The 14051-nt window shown below is 37.7% G+C and overlaps 1 protein-coding gene across 1 annotated transcript in view; it reads left to right on the top strand.

Moving 5' to 3' along the window:
- The window catches only part of LOC126107948 (peroxidase-like), a 113166-nt gene that overhangs the window by 74627 nt on the left and 24488 nt on the right, over positions 1-14051 (top strand). The window contains exons 7-8 of the mRNA XM_049913343.1: positions 5431-5581; positions 9516-9689. Of these exons, the coding sequence (XP_049769300.1) occupies positions 5431-5581; positions 9516-9689 (325 nt within the window). The remainder of the gene's footprint in view (positions 1-5430; positions 5582-9515; positions 9690-14051) is intronic.

The raw sequence follows: 14051 nt of genomic DNA, 5'->3' as shown, positions 1-14051 counted from the left end.
ACCACAGTGACACAGCTACCTGCTACAAATTGGTTACTTCAAGGATAGCTTTGAGTCAGATGCCTTGTACCATGCATTTCAATGGCCCCAAACCATCGCCATTTTCGACATTGGTGGTGTCAAGTGAGAGCTCATTAGAGGGCAGGGTGGAGGTCTGTAATGTTTTCTGATGAAAGCTGGTTCTGCTTCAGTACCAGTGGTGGCCCTGTATTGGAAGCAGTTCAGTAGAGGGCCTGCAACAAATCTGTCTGACTGTGAGTGCAAGACACAATGAATCTACATCTGGAGTTATGGTCTGGGGTGTGGTGATTGAACCAGTTGTGCAGCCATTCATGAACAGCATTCCAGGGAGTGATTTCCAACAGGATAACACTTGCCCACATACTGCTTTTGTAAGGACTTCCCATTGTCAACCAGTTTCATGAAACAGAATTTGAGCCCTTAGTGTAAGTAATGGAAAAGAATGTTTTCAAAAGAACTGAATATAACGTGATAAGAGTCATCATGGCATAAGAGGAGTTTTTTTTTATTTTTTCATCATAGAATTGAAAATTTATAATCTTATCATACATTTTATATGATTTCTTTTTTATTTGCCTTAGGTGCATCAGGTATTCCTCTAAAAGATTCATACGTGGAACACCAATGTTACATGGCTTGAGATTTCTTAGAAATAACATATGGTTTATTGCGTATGAAGTTTTTGTCAGATTTGTAAAGATGACTGTAGTCTGCATTTGCTGGTCTGGCAGGAAGTATAGGGTACTTCATAAAAGAACTGTGTAGCTGCTGTAGACATGCTTAGAAGTTTCCCAAAACCAGGCTGAGACCAGAGAACACATTCAAATATCTTTTTAAAACTGAGGGTCAACAATATTAGTTTATAAATTGAGATTTCTTCTTTACTTCCCACTCCACACAGTGGCTTGAGCACAGTCATTTTTGGTACAGTTAATAAGGTAAGTGACAGGCTTTGAGATTTCTTTTAGCACGTCTTAGTACCAGCACTAGATATGCTATCCCATTCTGATGAATTTTATTCATTACTGTGTGCAGTACCTTTCATTTTTCCTGTCCATTTATTTCCACAAATTCAAAATCAGTGCATTGTATGTGGCAGACTATTACCTTAACAAGTGTATTTATAAAATGAGTTTTAGGAAGCTCTTGACATGAATCATCTTCATGAGAGTTTGCGCCATGTTTGGATTCACTTAAAAATTTCTTAACTGTTAAAAATAAAGGTGCAAATTCTTTTTCAAACCTTCATGAACTTTGCTTGAAGTCACATCCAAAACAAAGCTTTTATAGAAAGGAGTATATTCCAGTTTATTCATTTACGTGAAACGTATACAATATGGTTTCTTTAAGTGGTATGAACAAAACTATTCCATTGAACAAGTTAACATCATTTTACAACATGTACCAATAGAACAAAAATAAAATTTCATTGCTATCCTTGCAATCTTATGTCAGTGTGAAACCTTCCCTTGTATCTATTACTGTAGAAACCAATTCATGCCAAGATAGACAGGGAACCAATGTGAATACAAGAAACAGATGTATAGCTATGTCTCACCCTGTCACTGCCAATGACATATTAATACCATATGATGAAGTTCCACCCAAAGAACCTCAAGGACTGGAAAATAATTCCGATGCAGTATCTCCAAGGATAAAAGGTAATCCCCGATTTTCTACGAGAGAAAGAAGAATTCCAAAAAGAAACAGTGATTTTTTATGGCCAGCACCCACCCGACCTCACCAACGACATCTAGTGAACAAATCTCCAGCTGCGACATAGGTCTTAACGTATCCAACACAGTTTTGAGTGCAACGGGGACTAACGGTGTTAATGGACAAGCAGACCAGCAGAAGGACAGTAGAGGTAGCTATAAGAATCTTATTATTCTTCATCAAAATATCAGAAGTCTCAAAAGTAAATTAGAGTTTTTATCTGTAAATTTAGGGGACATGGACACTGTTGACCGTCCTCATGTTTTATGCCTTACTGAGCATCATGTAACAGTTGGAATTGATGGGCTGCAGCTTGATGGGTATGATCTAGCTACTCATTACTGCAGAACAAGTAAGGAGAAAGGTGGTGCTGTAATTTATATAGACAGTAAAATCATTTATAAATCTTTAGAGCTAAGTAAGTATTGTGTAGATCAACATTTTGAAATTTGCGGGACTGAAATTTCTGCAAAGGACATGTTACTTACTGTGCTTGCAATTTACAGAGCTCCAGCAGGGAAGTTTTGCATCTTTATGAATATGTTAGAATCTCTTTTGACCAAATTGTTCTCTAAAACTAGAAATTTAATAATTGTAGGTGACTTTAATGTCAACTTCTTAACTGATAACAACCTCAAAACTGACCTGGACCACTTAATGAATTCTTACAACTTGGCTGCGATGGTTACCTGGCCCACTAGAGTTACAGAAAATTGCAAGAGCCTTCTAGATAATATTTTCATTGACAAGAATAGAGTCAACAGTGCTAGTGTGAGCAAAGTAATTTATGGCCTGTCTGACCATGATGGACAACTTCTGAAAGTAAATAACATCAGTTTGTGCAATAAAATCTCCCACACCTATAGGTCCTATAGATGTATAAACACTGAAACTGTGTCTGCCTTTAACGACTATTTGTCACAGATAGATTGGGAGCCAGTGTATAGCACATCAGATGTTAATGATAAATTTAACCTTTTTTTAAATGAATTTATATCTGTATTTGAAATGGCTTTCCCAAAAAAAACTGTCAGAAAGAACAATGAGGTTTCTTCCAGTAAACCATGGATTACTGGAGGTATAAAAATTTCTTGCAGGAATAAGAGGGAGTTACATGCCTCACTAAGAGTATCAAATGATCCCCTTGAAAGGTCTCATTTTAAGTTATATTGTAAAATTTTAAAAAGGGTGATAAACAAATCCAAGAGCCTGTATATTAAGTCTGAAATTGATAAATCTGAGAACAAAATAAAAGCAGTTTGGAATGTTATAAAGAGAGAGTGTGGCAAGAGTAACAAGAATGTTATTACCACAGAGATAAGCTATAAGGATGAGGTTATTCATAATCCTGTAACAGTTTCCAACATATTCAACAATCACTTCATAACTGCAGCAGAACAAGTAGGTTGTAACGGTTCCTTAAATGCTGCTACGCATTTATTACACAGAGCTAACCCTAACACGTATGACCCAATTTGTATTGCCCCAGTTACTATTACTGAAGTTAAAAATACCATCAAGGCCTTAAAAAATAAAAATTCCACTGGTATTGACAACATTTCACCAAAAATACTGAAGCATTGTAGTGACCACATATGTCAAGTCCTGTGTCACATTTTTAATGAGTCTATCCAGCAAGGTGTTGTCCCAGAGAGATTAAAGCTTGCCGTTGTGAAACCACTTTTCAAGAAGGGTGACAAAACTAATTTATCTAACTACCGTCCAATATCACTACTAAGTAGTTTCTCAAAAGTATTAGAGAAACTAATGTATACAAGAATTGTAGAACATCTTAACAGCCACAACATACTCAACAGAAACCAGTTTGGTTTCCAAAAAGGTAGATCAACTGAGCAGACTATTTTTTCTCTCACAAATGAAATTTTAGAGTCAATAAATAATAAAATGTCACCTATTGGAATTTTTTGTGACTTGTCTAAGGCCTTTGACTGTGTGGACCACAACATTCTCTTACATAAGGCTAATTCTTATGGCTTGCGAGGTAGCATTGGTAGATGGATAGAATCATATCTGCAAAACAGAAAACAGAAGGTGATAATTAATGGTGCCAATGATAGTCCCATTTCTTCTGATTGGGGCACATTAAAGTGTGGTGTGCCTCAGGGGTCCATCCTAGGACCTTTGCTTTTCCTTATCTTCATCAATGATCTCCCACTTTGCACAGACACCGAGTGTAAATTTACTCTTTTTGCCGATGACACCACTATTCTGCTTGAAAGTCGAACTAACAGTGACCTAGAAAATAAATGTAATGCTGTACTCGTTGACATCCTACACTGGTTTAAGTGCAACGGACTAACTCTAAACATTCAGAAAACTCAGTATATGCAATTTCACACATCTCAACAAGAAAATGAAGTATGCCAGTTAAACTGTGGGAACCAAAATATACTACACTGTGAATCATCTAAGTTCTTGGGCATTCTAATTGATGGCAAGCTGAACTGGTCTGAGCATATCTTAGACCTACATAGAAGGCTCAGTGTGGCAACTTATGCTCTGCGTGTAATCACCCCCATTGGTGATGAGGACGCTACTAAAGCTGCCTACTTTGGTTATTTTCATTCTATCATGTCGTATGGCATAATATTTTGGGGCAACAAGCCTTTAGCCAAAAAAATATTTACTGCACAGAAGAGAGCTGTTAGAATCATGAGTGGTGTTCATCCAAGATATTCTTGCAGAAGTCTGTTTCATAAGTTACAAATATTAACACTTACCTCTCAATTCATATTTTCTTTGATGATTTTTGTTTCTAACAACCTATCTCTTTTTAAAACTAATAGTGAATGTCATGATCATAATACTAGGTCTAAAAATGATCTACACAGGGATCTGAAACATTTAAGTCTTGTTCAGAAAGGTGTTCATTATTCAGCCACAAAAATTTTCAACTCCCTTCCATCAGGTATTAAAGATCACATTAATGTCTTACCTACTTTTAAATGTAAATTGAGAGAATACCTAATGGTAAATTCCTTCTATTCTCTTGATGAGTATCTACAGATAAAGCAATGATTTTTTATACTGATAAAAATTTGTTTGCTATAGATCACATTAACTGTTTAATTTGGAAAATGTACTATATTTCCTTTTTAGGTATTGTTTTATATTACTTGAGCTATACCTTTGATTTGATTTTAACCTACAAACTTATTCATAATCTTATGGTACATTTTTGTCATTTTATATATGTGTATTATATCTGTTGTATGTAATCATGACTCATTCCACATCCTTGTGATTTATCACAATACGGATTAATGGAATACGAAATAAATAAATAAATAAATAAATAAATAAATAAAATTGCAGGCTCTGCTTCCATTCATGGAATTTTCCTGTCTGTTCACACACACAGGGTGAAACCTACCCTTGTATCCATTATTGCAGGCTCTGCTTCCATTTGTGGAATTTTCCTGTCTCTGTTCAAACACACACACACACACACACACACACACACACACACACACACACACATATATGCCTAATATTCATCCTTAGGTGCCAGATGTACCTATTAGACCTCTCATTTATTGAAAAATTAATTTACTTTGTTTTTTTCATAAACAAAATGAAAACAGTACTGTAGATCTAATAACAGTATAAATATGTAGCATAAGAAGACCAGTAACACTATATTACACCTCATATGAAAGCAATGTTTTACAGGTTAATGACAGCAGGTCATGAAATCAATAAAGAGCTTGTGCTCAGTGATTTCTATAACAGACCAACAATAGTAACTAAGGAATTTGATGAAATTCTAATTGGAGCAGTCTCTCAAGAATGTCGCAAAGATGATGAAAATTTTGACAAAGAGGTGAGACATTAATATTTGTTGTTCTTTTACTTTCCAGTTACCTTTATAAACATAAAAACTGTCATTGCAGTTATTATATGAATTTTGACAAGAATAATCCCACTAATGTTTAATAAAGCTATTTTTAATTGAGAACTGCAATATTTGATTTGATTTTCACCTATGATCTGCAGTCAAATGTGACTTTACAGTTTCAGATATATTTTTTTAAAAAAATAACATTACTGCTCTTCAGATTAATAATAAGGTTTTTACTAAATTTTAAGTAAAAAAAAAAACATCATCTTATGAAACACCCGGAAGTCACTTTAGCAGTCTGGAACCATATTTAATAATAATACAATTTTTTACGCATTTGGCTAAGCTCACTTCTGTTTGGCATACTCATTCTGTATATAATACAACAGTGGTTGGTTTCCTACTTTCATGGTGCTTATGGCTTCTAAAACATCAGTTATATACATCATTATTTGCAATATGTGAGCCAAGGAACAATACACATACTGGTGAAACAAAGAGTTAGCAGTAGGTGCTCCAGATACAATAATAGTGAAATTGAGTGCTTTCAACTACAAAAACAGACTGTAGGGTGAACAATAATAGTGTCATACAGAGAAAACCATTTTAAAACTACTTTAACCAAACAAAGAGTATCCTGTAGATGTATCCTGTGAACTTGCTATGTCTTTTACATACATCTACCATAAAATTCTGTTTTATGACAAGGATAGTTGCTACTCACCATAGAGTGGAGATGCTGAGTCTCAGATAGGCACAACAAAAGACTGTCGGAAAGTGAGATTTTGATGAACAAGACCTTTGTCAAAAATGGATAACATACACACACATACATACACACACACACACACACACACACACACACACACACACACACACACACACACACACTCACTCACACAAATGCAACTCATGCACATATGGCCATGGTCTCTGGCAGCTGCAGCCGGAGACTAAGGTAATGTGTGTGTGTTTTGTCTGTTTTTGACAAAGACCTTGTTGCCTAAAAGCTCACTTTCTGACAGTCTTCTTGCCGTGCCTGTCTGCGACTCAGCATCTCTGCTATATGGTGAGTAACAACTATTCTTTTCATAATACTGTCACATTCCATTCTGGAATTTTCATTGTTTGATAAAGTTCTATTTGGGAAACTAAAATGTTATGGCATTAATGGTGGCTCTCTTGCATGATTGCTTGGTATGAGTTTATCATAACTTTTCACACTGTAATTTCTACAGTCCTGCTTTTCAAACCCAAAACAGTTCTTTTTTTCCTACAAGTGATGTGTAATGCTTGTGCTAGTAACTTACATTCTTGTAACAGTTCCTAAAATTCTAAATAATGTCTTAACTATAAAGGCTGTAGCATTGTGGTCCACAAGAATTAGTAAGACTGTGTTTATCATAATTCCGTGATGACTCAGCTGACCTGTCCCACTGAAAGTTACTATATATGTGCTAATAACTTTCAGTTATTTCTAAGTTCAGTAAATAAATAAATAAACCTTACTGTCAATGAACCTGAAGACAGCCAACTGAAATATGGCGACATATTTGCTATATCATGACAGACATAGAACACAACTCCAAAACTAAGTGTATGATAACATAAATTATGAGGCACAATAGCTGGTCAGTACTTATTTTCAAAAGACAAAATGTGTAATACTGCTGACAGACACATTTCAAAGTGACCCACTACCTAGCTTTCAGAACAAATATTTCCTTCCTCTGGGATGAGAAGGACATGAAGTCACTCAGACCTCAGGATGAGAGAAATGAATGAGGGAAGACTAAGATTTTTTGGAAGGGATTGGTGGAAGGATGAGTTGCAGCCACATATGGAGTTTTTTTTTAACATAAGTCCTTTAAAGTAATATGAGGATTAAGCAGGACTGGAGGAAAAGTATGTGGGGCTGATGTTTGGCTACAGTGAGAGCATGTTTTCAGAAAAACTGCAGGTACTGAAATAGAGGCTCAGGCAAAATAGTATGAATATTGTAAAAGTATGAAATGATTTGGACATTAGTGCAAGGGGATTGGTATTTGTATGTGGACTAATGGAATGCTGTGCTGAAAGAGTGTTCAGAAAGTAACAGAAAAGAGATAGTCACAATTACACTTGAAAGATTGTTAAATACACATATTCCAGTAATTTTATGATAATTAACTGAAACCCTCAGCTGTTGACAGGTGTTCTTGATTTACCTCGATGTGGGCAGCTGAAAATGGGTGCCCCAACCAGTACTCGAACCCGGGATCTCCTGCTTACATGGTAGATGCTCTATCCATCTGAGCCACTGGGGCACACATTTTCAGCTGTCCACATCGAGGTATTCAACAACACCTGTCAGCAGCTGAGGGTTTCAGTTAATTATCATTTATTATAGAGAAGCTGCACAGTCAGCAATGGTTTCAGTTCTTTTGATAACAGTTACTATCTTCATATACATAGTTAAAAGGCTACCTAGCCATTGACCTTCATCTTTGCGAATGCGCACAAGTTGCCCAAACTCTTACGGGAATCGTCATCTTAGTGTGCGCAAGTAATGAGTGGATGGGCAAATATCTATTAGGGACATTATGTATGTAGATTGTGGACAGTTGGGAATGTGGGTCTTACGGGAAGCGTGTACTCGGTGGCTCAGATGGATAGAGCGTAATTTTAGTCACTCACACAAGATGTATTATTCCTTCACACTGAGACGTGCTTCAATCAGTTAATTGTGGTATGCTGATACCTTTTTCCTTCCTCAGCCAATAACACTGTAATTAAATTAATGCCCATCTAATCTGAGCTATAAATTAATGCAGGCAGGACCACTATCCTTTTCACCCTTCCCACATTGCTATTCTGCCGTTCACTGAGCCTATACGTGTTCATCCCTAGACAGCCCGTTCCCAACTACTTACCTCATGGTTCATATCCCTGTAATAGACCTAGATGCAATATGTGTCCCATACAGCCTCCCACCACCGCCTACTCCAGTCCGGTTACAAACATCACCTATCCCATCAAGTACAGGGCTACCTGTGAAACCAGTCATGTAATCTATAAACTAAGTTGCAACCACAGTGATACATTCTATGTGGGCATGACAATAACCTGCCCACTGTCCTTCCCACCCCTCCCATGCCAGTATCCTGATGTCCACCTAGACCTAGATGCAAGACCTGTCCCGTACATCCTACCACCAACACACCACCAACTGCTCCAGTTTGGTTACAAACATCACCTATCCCATCAAAGGCAGGGCTATCTGTGAAATCAGTCATGTAATCTATAGGCTACACTGCAACCACTTTGCTGCATTCTATGTAGTCATGCTAACCAACAAGCTGTCTGTTCACATGAATAGCCACCAACAAACTGTGATCAAGAAACAAGTTGACCACCCTGCTGCTGAGCACAACATGACAGCCTTCCTTTCAGTGACTGCTTCACGGCCTTTGCCAAATGGATCCTTCCCACCAAAACTAGCTTTTCTGAGTTGCACAGGTGGGAGTGGAAGTGGCTAAGAATTAATGAAGTGGGAAGCATTTGCTCTGGTGCTTATTGGATTTTGATATATTATTGTAAATAAAATAATATTTGCTCACTGATTGCTTTAAGTCATTTCGGCATCATTTATGTAGCCACCAAAATGTGTACTGTAATACTTCTGTATTAAACATGTGCTCATGACTTACCATGAATATTCTTCTAGTATGAATTTTTCAATATTGTTTTAAGTTTTCTCTCTTCTACTATATATTTTAATATACATTTTACTTCATTTTACTCATCGACTTTGTATTTTATGCTGGTTATTAATGAGAACTCATATATAATGTAAAAATGTTAAATTCCATCACAGTTTTTACCATTCCCTGTCGTCTTCCAAAATAATAAAATGTATGCTAATTGCTCATTACAGATAGCTCATGAACTGTTCAGGGCAAATAGAACTACATTTGGCTTAAGTCTTCCTGCTATTGATATACAGAGAGCCAGAGATCATGGTGTGCCTTCCTACAATGAGCTTCGTAAATTGTGCGGACTTCCAAAAGCACATGATTTTGATGACCTCTCTGACACTATGTCTCATACAGTAAGTGAAACATAAATTACATATATTTTTTTATTTCATGTACATTTTACTATGTCATGCTTAGAAACATTAGTTAATAAAATTAAAATATAAGTTATGAATATAATAGAGGGAAACATTCCACGTGGGAAAAATATATTTAAAAAGAAAGATGATGAGACTTACCCAACAAAAGCGCTGGCAGGTCGATAGACACACAAATAAACACAAACATACACACAAAACTCTAGCTTTCGCAACCAACGGTTGCCTCGTCAGGAAAGAGGGAAGGAGAAGGAAAGACAAAAGGATATGGGTTTTAAGGGAGAGGGTAAGGAGTCATTCCAATCCCGGGAGCGGAAAGACTTAATGTCTGCTTGTGTCTTGTATGTACGGATGGATATGTGTGTGTGTGCGAGTGTATACCTGTCCTTTTTTCCCCCTAAGGTAAGTCTTTCCGCTCCCGGGATTGGAATGACTCCTTACCCTCTCCCTTAAAACCCATATCCTTTTGTCTTTCCTTCTCCTTCCCTCTTTCCTGACGAGGCAACCGTTGGTTGCGAAAGCTAGAGTTTTGTGTGTATGTTTGTGTTTATTTGTGTGTCTATCGACCTGCCAGCGCTTTTGTTGGGTAAGTCTCATCATCTTTCTTTTTAAATAAAATATAAGTTAACTGCAGACCTAAAAACAAGTGCCAGTAATAAATATGAACTTAACAAACTCATTGTGGTACAATCAAAAAAACGTTAGCGTATGGCAATAAATCTGTATGTAACTTCAAAAGTAGATAGAAATTAATGGTTTTCACAGTTTAGGTTCATCATGGAAACAGAAACTATGACATGAGAAAGAATACTTTTTAGGTTTTACATTGTTAACTTATTATTAAATCATAACATACCAATACATCTATATTTCTAGCTTCATAAGAGTTAATGACATAGTTCTATGAGACCAAAAGCTATTGCTTAGTTGAAGAGTTACTGGGATTACTCAACACTGTATTGACACAAAGAAAATAAAAACAGATCCCAAAATTATGAGTAATCTTAAACAAAAGTAAGTCAGTGCATAAAATTGACTTTTGTGAACTGTGTACAGAGATTTACTTTCATTTAACATCACTCAAAAAATTGCATTATAGCAGGCAATGCAAAAATAATTTTTGCACAAGTATTTTAAAAGTTTGATACCTACTGAATTATGACACCAAAGTAGTGTTTGTTAAGGAACTATAAATTTTTATGTGGCATTTGCAAGAGTCTTTCAAATGGACTTCAGTGACAGAACAACATCTAATAGGAGAAATACATTTAACATTTTGCAACTATATTATGAAAAGGATAGATTGCTACTCACCGTAAAGATGACACATTGAGGGCATGATCAAAAGCCTTCTTTTGAAAGGAGGAACACACACATTCCACAAGCAAGCACATCTCACACACACATGACTGCTACCTCTAGCCATTCTGACCAAACTGCAACAGAAATGTGTTGAATGGGAGCAACAATATGGAGGGGTTTGGGAAGGAGCAGATATAGTAGGGCACAGGTGTGAGAAGTGGAACTGGCATTGGCTGGCAGAGCATGTAGGGAATAGAGAAGGCAGGACAGATCTGACAGATGCGGTGTCAGGAGGTTGTGAGGAAGGCTGAGAAGAGGGGAAAAATGGTGAGAGAAAAGAGAGGAGCAACCAAGGGGAAAGAATCGATTGGTGGGTGCATTGGAAGAGAGCAGCACACAGTGATTGTGAGGGAGGCGAACTGTGAGGAAGTGACAGTACAGAATGGGCAGCAACAGTTGGTTGGAGGATGTAGAGACAGTAGATTACAGTAGGTTGATGCCGGGATGATTTTGGGAGTGGAGAATGTGCTGTAAGAATAACTCCCTTGTGCACAGTTCAGAAAATCTAGTGGTGGAGGAAGGATCCAAATGGCTCAAGTTGTGAAGCAGCCATAGAAATCAAGTATGTAATGTACAGCTGTGTGTTATGCCACAGTGTGGCCCACTTTGTTCTTGGCCAGAGTCTGGCAGTGTCCATTCATCCTGGACAGCTGTTTGCTAGTCATACTAAAATAAAAAGCTGAACAATAATTGCAGCAGAGTTGGTATATAACACAGCTGCTTTCACAGGTGGCCCCAGACTCTGATGGTGTAGAATAAGCCAGTGACAGGACTGGAATAGGAAGTGCTGGATAAGTGGATTCGGTAGGCCTTGCACCTGGGTCTTCCATAGGGATATGATCCCTGTGGCAAGGTATTGGGATTGTAAATGGCACAGGTATGGACTGGGATGTTGTGGACGTTGGAATGTGACAGAACACTCTTTAGGAGGAGTGGGAAGGATCTTGAGCAGGGTGTTCCTAACTTTCGGGCATGATGATAGATAATCAAAGACCTGATGAAGGATGTGGTTAATTTGTTCCAGTCCAGGGTGATGCTGGTTCTTGGGTGGTGGTGGGAAGGATTGGTGGGGTGTGGGGATAAGGCACAGGAAATCTGTATGCAGAGTAGACCTGGGGGATAGCATCTGTCTGAGAAAGCTTTTGTGAGTCCTTCAATATATTGCGCAAGGGAGCTCCCATGACTGCAGATATATTGTCCCCTGGTGTCCAGGTTGTATGAGAGTGATTTTTTGGTGTGGAAGGGATGACACGTGTCAAAATGTCCATGAGGGAAAATGGCCACCACCAAACTGTGGCCAAGAGCAAAGCAGACCACCCTGTGGCACAACACACAACTGTACATAACACACATTGTTTCATTGGCTGCTTTATGACCCAGGCTAACTGGATCTTCCACTTTGCTACCATCTTTTCTGAACTACACAGGTGGGAGTTAGCCTTACAACACATTCTCTGCTCCCAAAATCATACTGACCTCAATCTTCAGTAATCTACTGCCCCCATGCCCTCCACCCAACTGTTTCTGCACCCTCTTTTCTGTCACGTCATCGTGATTCATCTCTCCTCAGGGTGCAACCAGTTTTCTGAGTACCATAACAACTCACCTGCACATGGAATTTCAAAGCAGATGGGTGATGTAGGCAACTATGCTAACATTAGTTCATAGACACAAAAGACTTGGAGTTGATTGACAGAATCTAAATAGACTGCAGCTGACTGGGAGTGGATAGTCTTTTTGACTGCATTATGTATTCTGCTTAGTTTTATATATGAACTTCAGTATGTTTGATTGTAGAACAAACACTGTGCCATCACTGCTAGAGCACCAAAAAAATATGGTGATAATACTATGGCCTTTCTAACATTTTTGTCCTATTTTTTTAGGAGAGTTAATACATGTCAGTAGTGCTCCTGACTGAATTGGGTTTGAATCCATCCTCAGATGTTTATATCACCTATTCATGTTCACCTGTTCATCATGACTGTCTTTCATGTAGACAATGTGATTTTTCCATAGGACGTTGGACAATGTCACATGATCAGAGGTGCCAACAAAAGCTGGAAGAAATCTAAGCTAAACTGAGCATGGTTAATAGTGTGACTACAAAGGTTTTTGTGGTGTATCAGTGTATCAGTGTAACAGAATCTTCAAGTGTTCCACCCTGTATAAGATTCCAGTGTGAGTGCAACATTTCAGAAAGGCTACTCTCTCTTTTCCTCTTCTAGTGAAGTACAGGTGTGTCACAGTCTGTCTTCTTAGATATGTATCACTGATGGGCGTTTAAATTTCACAATGACTTCTCCATGACAGATTAACAGCTGCCTTGGCAATTCTTGACATAGCAGGCAACTTACATATACCACCCACTGCGGCCTTTACCATACTATGACTTCTGTGGCTTCTGTAGATGGGAGAACAGGAGTTTTCATCATGTATGGCAGTGGTGGGCAGAGAACATGAATTGTCTGCTACAGGTATCATGTCACTCATGTGATAAATACTTAAAACATTACTTTTTAATGTAGTCATTAGGTTATTAAAATATTATTTATTGCAGTTGCTATTTTGACACATGGCCATTGTCAAGCATTGTGGAATATTGTAATCCACTCAATAACATAGAGCTATCGCATGCTGGAACATAGTTCTCAGCAGTGTAAAAGCAAATGTATGTGGTCAAGTAAATTTATCCATTGTTCCATACACCATGCGATCACACATTATAAAGCTGGCAAAATAACAGTAGATATGGTAAACACTTAAATGAAAATCTCATGTAGCAGGTATGTTAGATTGTGATCCACATACCACACTTGCTACATTAGATTTTGAAGTAAGTGTTGAGCATACCTACTGTTATTTCACAAGCTGTCTAACATGTGCTTGCACAATGTGTGGAAGAGTGGATTAATTTACACCACCACATGCATTTGCTTTTACACCAATGAGTACTATGTCTCAGTGTGTCACAGT

The sequence above is a fragment of the Schistocerca cancellata genome, chromosome 1 (genome assembly GCF_023864275.1).
Source record: "Schistocerca cancellata isolate TAMUIC-IGC-003103 chromosome 1, iqSchCanc2.1, whole genome shotgun sequence".
NCBI classification, from domain to species: Eukaryota; Metazoa; Arthropoda; class Insecta; order Orthoptera; family Acrididae; genus Schistocerca; species Schistocerca cancellata.
This window is presented reverse-complemented; position numbering and strand designations above follow the sequence as displayed.